This window comes from Arvicanthis niloticus, chromosome 5, assembly GCF_011762505.2.
Source record: "Arvicanthis niloticus isolate mArvNil1 chromosome 5, mArvNil1.pat.X, whole genome shotgun sequence".
Lineage (NCBI taxonomy): Eukaryota > Metazoa > Chordata > Mammalia > Rodentia > Muridae > Arvicanthis > Arvicanthis niloticus.
This window is the reverse complement of record NC_047662.1, coordinates 87,837,771-87,849,124: the sequence shown is the minus strand read 5'-3', so window position 1 is coordinate 87,849,124 and position 11,354 is coordinate 87,837,771. Positions and strand designations below refer to the sequence as shown.

Here is an 11,354-nt window from a genome sequence, read left to right as displayed (position 1 = left end):
AGAGAGAGAGAGGGCAGAAGACGCTGGGCCAGTTAAAATGAGGTGGCCTATAACAAGGTCAGCCTGGAGGTGTCTGTGGTCCACACTATGCTCTGTGGCTAGGGGTAGTGGTATGGGCTCCTCAGAAGCAAGTCTGACATTGTTCCTGGCCACAGCACTCTAGAAGGCCCTTCATGGGCATGTCTATTTAGTTTGTGTAGGTGGAAGAGGGAGGGAGGAGACAAGTTCCTCGTGGTATTGGCAATTATTCACCTGGTACTGAATGGTGGGATGCATGCTACAGATGCCAGGAATTATCTTGTTTCCCATAGATGCCTACTGGGCTATGGGCTTGTTGTGGTCAACTTCTAGTTCTGAAAGATTAGCAAGTACCAATCAAGTCCTGAAAGTCCCTTCCATTGAGACTGGGCATGGTGGCACAAAAGCACTTGGGAGGCTGAAGCAGGAGAACTGTCACTCATTCAAGGTCAGACTGAGCTACAGAAAAAAGAGGAGAACATGGAAGGCAGGGTTAGAGATGGCTCAGCAGTTAGGAGCACTGGATGCTCTTTCAGAAGACCTGGATTCTATGCCCAACATCCATATGATGACTCACTGCTACTCTCTATAATTTCCGATCCAAGAGATCCGATGGCCTCTTCTAGCCTCCTTGGGCACCAGATATGCATGGGGTACACAAACATACATACAGGCAAGCATTCACCCACATTTTAAAAAATACCAATCTTTAAAACAAACCAACAATTGAGGGGCCAGAGAGACAGCCATGGAGAAAGCACTGGCCATGCCAGTGACTGAGATTTGGCTCTTCACAACCAACATAATGTCAGATTGGCATGGTGGCATGCCTGTAATTCCAGTGCTGGGAAGGCAAGGGACACAGAGACCTCAGAGCAAGCTGCCTTGCTAGATTAGCTCTCTCAGTGAGCTCTGGGTCTGGACGAGAGATCCAGCCTCATTGAATAAGGTGGAGATTGATCAAGAAAGACTCCCGTTGCCAGTGTCAAACTCAGGCCTCCACATGGACATGTACACATGTGCTCACACGTGTGTGCCCACATACATACAAACATAGGTACATATTACACAAATAAACATGAAAAAAAAACCAGGGGGAAATTGCCTTTCATTAACAAAATGGATGGTATTCCAGCTGGGGCAAAGGTCTATGCTTAGGTCTGGGAGTACTCTTCCACTGTGATCTGTGAGTTCTGGGACAGTTCAGATTATGACTCAGTACCTCTCACAGACTATGTGAGGAAGCTGTCACCTTGTGACAGGGGACAGCATTCGCGGGGTTGTCTGGGAGAAATAGAGATGGAGAGAATGTGAGGCTGGTCACGGAGCCAGATGTCTGGGATGGTCTGTAACTTAGACCCGGCAGGGGTGGGGCAGGAGAGCATGCTCCTACACCCCTGCAGGGAGGGAGGAGGTGTGGCCATCCACACTGGAAGCTGAATGTTATCCGAGAAAACTACAGAGTGCCTATGCCAAGACTGTCAGCCAACAGAGGACATCAGGACCCAGGCTAAGAAGGACCCGACCTACTGTCTACATATGAGCCCGACTTTCAGGCACCTGTGAAGCCTCAGAGTTCTGGTACACAGAAGAGAGGTGGAGAGAGAAACTCCAGGGAGAATCTGGGTCTCTAGAAGTAACTAGGATAAATGAGAAAAGCTAAAAGACTGATCAATTCATAGGCTGAAGCCATCTCTCCAATGAGATAGTGTGATCGCTTGACTGCAGACAGCGTAGAATCTCATGGGAAGGAGGTTCTCAAAGAGAAACCGTCTAGATTAGTTTGACCTGTGTGGGCACATGAGGGACTTTCTTAACCGGGTTGAGGATCCTGTGCTGAGTGAAGAGGAGAATGCTAGGTGGCGCGTGCATGCATTTGTTGCTTTTTTTTTTTTTTTTTTTTTTTTTTTTTTTTTTTTTTTTTTGACTGCAGATGTAATATGACCAGTTCCAGTCGCCCTGACTTCGCAGCAACAATGGATTGTGAACCAAATGAACTTTGTCCCCTATGTTGCTTTTGTCAGGTGATCTATCTATCTATCTATCTATCTATCTATCTATCTATCACAGCAACAGGAAAGTAACTAAGACAGATAGGCTCTGGAGATGGAGCCTCTGGGAGGGAACAGGTCGGATGAGTTTGTAGGGTAAGGGGCCCCTCATGATAGCTTGAGGGGCCTTAAAAGAAAAGGAAGAGACCAGGCAGGATGGCTTCTCTCTGACATTTAGGGAAGCTCTGAGAAGGCTGCAGTTTGCAGGGACCAATCAGCCAGCACCTTGGTTCTATACTTCCTACCCTGCAGAACGATGAGAAACCAGTGTCTATCGTTCAGTCACCCAGCTTAGTATTTTTGCTACAGCAGCCTCCGAGAACCCAGACAACTATATATCCACTAAAGAGCCTATCTTAAAGTTTAAAATACTTTATTTTTGAGTGTGTGCATCTAAGTGCAAGTGCCTACGGAGGGCCAGAGGTATTAGATCCCCTGCTACTGGAGTTACAAGTTGTAAGACCACCCAATATGGACGTTGGGAATAGAACTTGGATCTGCTAAAAGAACAGCATGTACTGCTAACCACTGAGCCACCTCTCCAGGCCTCGAGAGGCTATCTTAAAGATCTGTTTTTATGGACATGGGAAGGGGGCATCAGAACATCTGGAGATTGAGTTAAAGGAAGTTGTGAGCCACATGCTGTGGGTGCTGGAAACTGAACTGAGTCCTCTGGAAGGGCAGTGAGAGGTCTTAGCCATCAAGCCATCTCTCCATCCCCATGAGAGGGACATTTTAATAAATAGATTTGGCTACCAACACCATTTGAATAGATTTATATATAAATAAGAATGGCATATAAATCAACTACTGGGGACAACTGGGGTGAACACAACCCAGAAATGTCTGTGATGAGAATTCTGTGTAAAGATAGCTACTCCAGAATCTAGCTACACACGTCTTTAATTTAGACCTCAGTTCCAAAAGACAATGTGTCTCTGCCCAATATCTAGTTCTTTTCCGTGGCACCCACATCCATCCAACTACCATCCAGAAACAGTCCTGCCGTTAGCTTCTCCTCTGAGCATCTGCCAGTCATGGGGCTGACTACCCATCACTCCTTCCTGAGAAATAGGTATAAGAGATGCCAACTTACCTCTGCTTCTGTTTCTCTGAGAAACTTTGCTGCCATCTCTGAACAGGTCTTTCTGTTTGTCCTCTGGTTTGGAAGGCTTGGAGCAGCCAGGATTTGGCAGTGGTCAGAAATGAAGACTGACCCTTGTAAGTTTATGTGGAGGATGGGAAAGAGACTGGTGTTTCCAGGGGAGGATGCCAATGGTGTCTACATAATCAACCCCCACCCCCGCCATTCAGCATAATTGAATTTTAGGGCTGGCTCAGCTGTTTAGATGGTTCAGCAATTAAGAGTACTTGCTGCTCTTTCAGAGGACCTGAGTTTGGTTCCCAACCCCAAACTTAGGTGGTTCCTACCTCTAATTCCGGTTACTTGACATTTTCTTTTAGCCTTCAAGGGTAACTGCGCTTGTGTGAGCCAAAGCACACGGGCACAGACACACAATTAAAGATAAAATAATATAGCCCTGAACTTTGGCTGTAGAGTATCATACAGAATACAGGCATTTTCTAACCTCTTGCTGCAAAATGTGCAGACTTAGCTTAAAGGGAAAGGAAAGCACACGCTCTCCCGCCCCTTTCCTCCTATTTTCTTTTGGCCAGAATGTGGTTATAATAGTTGGCACTAGTGGGGCCATTTAAAACTGAGATGGGCCATGTTATGGAGGCTATACACCGACAGAAGAGTAACCACTAGTGGGCTCCAGGCTGCTTGTGTTTGTAAGAAGTAAACTCTGTCACTCCAGCCACCTTTGCTTTGGTTTTTGGATGCAGACTTGGATATGTAAAACTACATTATAAACCACGTCTACAATGTGCTGGAGCCTAATGGGCTCGGAGGGTCAGCAATGGAAAAAGTACACATAGGATAAAATTGGTTTCTGCACTACTCTGGGAGACAGGCCACCTATTAAGACCACAGCATCAAGCCGGGCGGTGGTGGTACACCCCTTTAATCCCAGCACTTGGGAGGCAGAGGCAGGCGGATTTCTGAGTTCAAGGACAGCCTGGTCTACAGAGTGAGTTCCAGGACAGCCAGGACTACACAGAGAAACCCTGTCTTGAAAAAAACAAAACAAAACAAACAAACAAACAAAAAAACCACAGCATCAGAGCCAGTGGTAGCAGGATGCAGAAGTGTGAATGTCAGTCCTTGTCACTTTTCACAAGGTCCTATAAAATGAGGTGAACTAAAGCCAGAGACAGGAAGGAATCATGCTTTGCTCTGGAGTTGGCCGTTGGTAGCCTGTTCTTGGAGTAGATTAACGTCTTCAAGCACTGAAAAGTGCCAAGTCTTTAGTCCTCCCAAGTGCAGCTATCAATAGCAATGGCCTTGAAATGGGAAGACACCAGATCAGGGCAGCAAGTAAGACTTTCCAGTCAAAACGTGTGACCTTTGCAGCTCCCAAGCCAGCTCTGGAGGCACCCTGTCAACCTAAGTTTTCAGGAGACCACCACTTCTAAATTGAAGAGGCACAACTAGAGGACCTGGGATGAAACCAAAACCAGATCTTTGGCTGTGAATAATTCCAAAGCTTCATCTCCCAGAACTATGAAAGTAGTTGGATGGACCTCCAAATCTTCCCCAAGAGTAGACAAGCTAGAAAAGCTATGTGGGCCCAGGGCCACTTTTTGGGAGTCTCATTCTGAATGTGACCATGGAAGGACAGGAATCTTTCCAGAGGGCAGGATTGGACTGTCAGGTGTTGTTCAAGGGACTGGCCACTATGAGAGAGAGAGAGAGAGAGAGAGAGAGAGAGAGAGAGAGAGAGAGAAGAGGAGAGGAGAGGAGAGGAGAGGAGAGGAGAGGAGAGGAGAGGAGAGGAGAGGGGAGGGGAGGGGAGGGGAGGGGAGGGGAGGGGAGGGGAGGGGAGGGGAGGGGAGGGGAGGGGAGAGGAGAGGAGAGGAGAGGAGAGGAGAGGAGAGGAGAGGAGGAGGAGGAGGAGGAGGAGGAGGAGGAGGAGAAGAGAAGAGAAGAGAAGAGAAGAGAAGAGAAGAGAAGAGAAGAGAAGAGAAGAGAAGAGAAGAGGAGATATCTGTTGCTCCTATGAGGTGGAACCCCAGGCTGCTTGCTTGCCCACCCATATATTTTGGCTCCTTCCTGTGTCTACATTGTTACTTACAAATTATGTGAGAACTTACTAGCTTTTAAGTTATCAGAGCCTAAAAAACAAACAACAAAATCCACACACACACACCATCTTTAATCCCAGCACCTGGGAAGCAGAGGCAGGTGGATCTCTGTAACCCTAAGGCCAACTTAGCCTAAGGACTAAGTCCCAGGACAGCCAGGACTGGCACAGAGAGAGACCATGTCTTGGAAAAAACAAAACAAAACAAAACAAAACAAAACAAAACAAAACAAAACTACACACATCAAAAGAAGCCTGAAAAATCACTAGGTAATTTTCTTTTAGTCATTCGACATGATGACATTTATGTTCATGTTGTTCTCATGGGAAGAGACTACATGGGGCCAAGGGGTTCATTGTTCCTCAAATTCTTTCTCAGAAAAAGACAACTTGAAATTTAGTTATGCATACTGTTTTCTTCCCCCAACCCCACTTTTTTTTTTTAAGACAGGGTCTCAACTGTCTCTAGCTGGCCCAGAACTTACTATGTAGACCAGGTTGGCAAGGAATTCATAGAGATTTGTTCACCTCTGCCTCCTGAGCGTCGAGATTAAAGGCATTCATCACCACACCCAGCCCTTAACACATTTTTCTAACATTTGATCTGGGGATTGAGGCCCCAGGCTTGACAGCCAGTGCCAGTACTCACAGAGCCATCTCACCAGGGTCTCCTGTCAGGTAGTCCCGCTGCCCTTGAGCTTGTTATGCAGAGAAGGGACATTGACCTCTGGATCCTTCTGCTTCTACTTCCTGGACTGACCTCAGGGCTTTGTGCATGCTCTGCAAGCACCCTACCAACTGAGCTTACATCCCCAGCCCCAGCATATGGTTTCTTGGCATAAAAACTACCCCCTTGAACAAGGTATGGCCCTGGGATTAAGGATACAGGTCTTGCTTTTCTCTTCCCCATTCTGTTATGCTAATTAGCACCTGTATGTGTCTGGAGATCAAGGTAGAAGCTGCATTGAGGATGGGAGAGCAAGCTGGGGTAACCCGGGACCCTGTTGATCCCTGAGTCACTCAGCAACCCTGCAGGACAAAGGGTAGGGCTTTGTGCAAACTACTGCTTTCACAATTGCAGAACCCAATTCTAGTCTAAAGCTGGCCACCCAAAGTGAATACTAAGGCCAAATACTGCATGAGAAATCATAACCAGAGGGAGGAGGAGACAGACGGACAATATCGAGTTGATAAGGGTAGCGGTACAAATCAGACATACAAATAAAAATGTTGACAGACAATAATAGTGTTGCATAGCTTGGATGCTTTTATATCGATCAAGTTGTTTTTCAGTAGAGTCCCTGACAACAAGTCAGAATGAGAAACATTCCAAATTTACAGGAAAACATATTGCTGATCGACTGAAGATAACTTTACAAAATATGGCTTAGCACAATCTTACGGTTGCTCTAGTGGTACGAGAGCTATCAAGAAATCGACATAGCTATCATCAGTCTTCAAGGTTTGATTGCTCAGGCTGAGGTCACAAGGGACTTGGCCATCTTTTCTAGGTCTGCTCTAGGATGGCATGTAAGAACGGTGGGTGTGTGTGTGTCGTTATCTTTATCTTTGGAATTCCACAGTGATCAGGGCTGAGACAACCGGGTGTTTCTCTGTGTCAGCTCTTCAGATTCAGTTAAGGTTAAATTCTGTTTCCCTGAAACATAACTGTGAGCTCACCTAAGTCCACACAGTGCTTTTCAACATAAACAGAAACTGGCTGAGGGCAAAGCTCACGTCTGGTCTAAGTCCCACCAATTTTTCCCTGCTGATGCCGCCTCTGTTGCTTTAGGAGGATGAAGAGGCTACTTACTGCCCCCCAAATGGTAATTTTTAAGAATAAAGGTGTGCAGGGAGTTGGAGTTGGGGGGGGGGGGAAGAGGGCCAACCATGAACAGTGATGAGAGAACCTATACAAGCCCCAGATCATATTTAAGTTCCATGGGACCCTGGGAGGAAACTAAAAAATACTGCTACACGTTTGAGATCCATTCACCCTGCCTCCCTACCCCTCAATGAACTTCACTTAAATTTTCTCTCTGGAAAAATCAGCACATCATGTGTGGGTTCTAGAGAGTGGTACCAGCAGGGAACCCACCAGATGAAGGAAGTACATTGGGGTGTCTAATCTGTTCTTTGGGAAGGTGCTGGAGTGTAGGCTATAAATATCTTCTCCATTCACAACCAGCTAGGCAAAACATTTAGCCTGATGCTGATGCAATTCTCAGGATGAGACACAGCATCTTAAAAGCAACTGTGGAAGTGTGGGATGCAGGAAAATGAGAGCTTGGAGCTTTGGTTTTTCATTGGTAATGTTACCCAGTTCACTTGGACACTCTACTCTTTGGGGTCATTTCTCGTCTTGTCTTGTCCTCCCCAAGATCCCATGGACTTTCTTCCTGGCAACAACTGCTGTGTCTGAACGGCTGGCAGCCCCCATACAATGGCACAGAGAGGCCAGCTGCAGCTTTTTCAAGCTTCACAGAATATTATGTAAGTGTAACAGTAGCATTTTCATGACCACACTCAACAGCTTGTTTCCAGAAAAATAATAAAACAATCTCCAAGGACATTTAGACTCTGCAAGAGCTCTGCACACAGGGCGGTGATAAACATTTCCATCAAACAAGGATGGTTTGTTAAACAGCCTGGTGCCACTGAAATGCACCCAGCACTCTCTCTACCTCTCCTCCTTTTACTGAGGGTGTTCTCAGAATCCAGGTTGAACAAAGGTATCAGTTCTCTGTCTTCTGTGCTTTCCCCCTCTACAACACTGTTCTATGAAAACCTGGTGGGTTCTACTTGTCTGATGCATTTGGGGCCAACCAAAGAAGTCAACCTTCCTAGGTCTTCAGTGGCATTGTTTTATATATTCCAGAGGCTGGAAATTAGTTTCCATAGTGTGATCTAATTCTGTTCTCAAGTTCTAAGTGTTGTTTCTCTTTATTTTACACAGATGGAAAGAGAGGCACAGATCCCAGGTTCCTAGGTGGAGGGTTAGTTGATGTTGAGTAGTATAGAAAACCAAATTGCAGTTTCTCAGTACACAGGGCACTGGGCAGTGCACTTTCCACTCATGTCATTGAGTACTACTAAGATGTGTGTGGGTAAGACAGGCAGGAGGGAAGTAGACAGATAAACTGAGCCTGAAGATAAAGAACCTTCAAAAACCTAGGATCCTTTGTACAGGTCCTTACCCATCTTGCAACTAGGAGATGCTTTAATTGGTCCAGTATCTGCTAAGTATCTATGTAGCTTCGTCTACATACATGATAACATTAAAGTATCTTTTTCCCATAATACCATTAAGAAACCTGACTTTCTCTTCGATACATAAAAGCGGCTATTTAAAAATACCACCTTAAAGTATTCATGTCATTTATTTTCCTTAAATAATAATTCGCTACAATCCTGCCACAAATTAAAAAAAAAAATTGACATAGTATTCACAGAGCAGAATTCTTTAGGACAATCAAAATCCCAGAGTACTTAGAATAAATTAACATCAAATTGTGTTTATATTCAGATAGTCTGATTCTCTCCTCTGAAATGAAATGGAGACCATTGTAACCTAGGGTGAATGAACACATTTGTTCTTCTGTACAGAGATGAATTCTTTACATAAACTCAACAGTAATTTGAATCAAGTTAGGAATCCTGAGAAAGTCACCCACCCATATGAACAGAGACACACAGACACGCAGACAGACAGACAGACAGACAGACACACACACACACACACCACCCTTGATTGAGAAGCAGAGTTTCTCATGGTCACTTACTAGAAGGTCATTTCTCAGAAGGGCCCAAAATTCTGAATATTTGGATGCTATTAACCCCCCACCCCCAAGAAAATCGTCTTGTTTCAAGTGTGAGAGCTTGAAGCAGCAGCAATCCAGAGATTCAGTAGTCGGCGAATCCAGTCATGGCGTCCGAGTATAAAGCAAGGGGTGAGCAGAGGCTCACCTACTTCCAAAGCTGAGACTCAGCACTATGAAGAGTCTAGTTCCCAGTCTCAGCTGAGAATTCACCTGAACATACATCATGAACCTGGTTCAGGCACTGGGCGTGATCCTGAAGAAAGGGGATTTGGGGTGGGGAAATGGGGTGCTTTGGATCGCAGAAGGGTAGAGATGAGGCAGAGGGAGGGAGGGAGGGCAGAATAGATCCTGTTCATCTTCCAGCCTGAAGTCCCTTGTGCCCTGCCTGTGGTACATTCATCTGAGTTTTCCCTGGTGTCAGGGGTAATGGAAAGCAACTGCCAAGGAAGTTCAGCCCTTGGAGTCCCACACAGAGCAACACACAAGACACCTGAGCCACATGTAGCCACAGTCTGGCTTCCGGTGGGAGGGCATCTACAGCACTGCTGGCGTCCCCCCCTCACTGCTCAAGGATGGATGACAGGGGATGGTAATATGTAGAGAGAAACACAGTTCCCATCTGGAGATCCCCTGTTGCTTATCTCTGGGCCCAAAGGAGTCATAGCCGCATGCATATCTATATCATCAGTTCTTATGTACAGGATATCTTTTCCACAGAAATTTAAAGTGCCTGGGTTCAGATAAGCTCATCCCTTTCCCACAGTGACCAGCATCTCTGGGGGGGCCTCCAGGGGAATGTGTGTCCCCTTCTTCAGGAAGTCACCCTAGGGAAGGAGGAATGACCACTTCACAGTTGTCCTAACTGGGATCCAGCCTCTGGACTAAGCCTTCTTCATACACTCGAAGAATTGCTTCACACACAAACTTGTATTGGCTCTGGAAGAGAAAAGAGAGCTGTCAAGGTCAGAGCCCCAGGAGTGTTGCCTCATGCCATGCTTGAGAGGGTCTATGAAGCACTTATATTTACTCCCTGTGTGCCAACTCTGGACCTTGTGTTGCGAAAGACTGAGGTGAATAGCCTTAATAGTCTGGATGGATGAGTGGGGTGCCCTCGGAGAAGTGTGGGCCGAGGGGGAGCTGGCTGCAGAGCAAAGCAGTGAGCTGTGTGAGCCCAGCATCAGTGTCCATCTTTCTCTGCTTGATTTCTAAAAACAGAGCTGCCACAGTTCACGCTGTCACGCCTTCTTTACCAAGATAGGTCCCTCAAATTATGAGCACAAATAAGCCCTTCCCCTTTCTTCTGTTAGGTTCTTGGCCACAGTAATGAGAAAAATAACTAAATCTGTTCTGAGGCGTTTATGTAAGGACACCACCGTCCTGGCCTAGAACTGGGCATGTGTAGGGGCTGGGAGTGGGGTGATGGAGGTTTACAGATACAGGAGGGCTGGGGTTTGGGTGTGGGATGATGAATCTAGATTCTCTTTTTTTCTTAAGACAGGTAGGGACAGATGTGAATTATTTAGATAGCCCTTCGGTATCTATGGGGGATGGCTTCTAGAACTCACTATGGACACCCAGATCCTCGGTTGCTCTGATCTTTCCTATGAGTACCCTCCACATATCATCTTGTATACTTAAAAAAAAAAAAAATCAACTTTTTGGCAAGGCATAGTGGTTCATCCCAGCATTTAGGAGGTAGAGGCAGGTGGATCTCTTGAGTTTCAGGCCAATCAGTACTATAGAATTAAGACCCTGTCTTATGGGTGTGAAAAAAAAAATCAGCTTGTGAAGCTGAGTGCTAGGACTACAGTTCAGACATGAGCCATTGCACCCAGGAAGCTGAGGCAGGAGGATTGCCTTGAGTTCTACAGCAGTTTGGACTACAGAATAAGACCCTGCCTAAAAGCAACCCCCATTGCAAGTATCACCAAAACCCAAAAGAAAAGCAAAAAATTACCTCTAGATATTTCTAACAGCTAACACAGCATGTATAGTTATTCTGTACTTTGTGGGAAATAATAGAGAAAAGCATTTATATGTTTATACAGAACACTGGCACCCCTCCCCCCAAATCTTTAGATAGGTGATCACTTGAATCTTTGGATGTGGAGCCACAGATACAGAAGGCTGACAGGGTCTTCCTAAGTTGCCCAGGTAATCCTCCTGCCTCAACCTTTAGTCTAGCTGGGATTAGATTCTTGCACCAGCAGGCCTGGCTTGGGGGAGGAGGGTAAGGTTCTGGGATTTTAAACCAGAAT

At 45.9% G+C, this 11,354-nt stretch overlaps 1 protein-coding gene across 7 annotated transcripts in view; it reads right to left on the bottom strand.

Moving 5' to 3' along the window:
• Positions 1-6,519: 6,519 nt before the first annotated feature.
• Positions 6,520-11,354, bottom strand: part of Ptpn3 (protein tyrosine phosphatase non-receptor type 3) — a 152,178-nt gene continuing 147,343 nt past the window's right edge. For all 7 annotated transcript variants that reach the window (XM_076934925.1, XM_076934926.1, XM_076934924.1 and 4 more), the window contains one exon: positions 6,520-10,032. In XM_076934925.1, the coding sequence (XP_076791040.1) occupies positions 9,955-10,032 (78 nt within the window). In that variant the 3' untranslated portion in view covers positions 6,520-9,954. The remainder of the gene's footprint in view (positions 10,033-11,354) is intronic.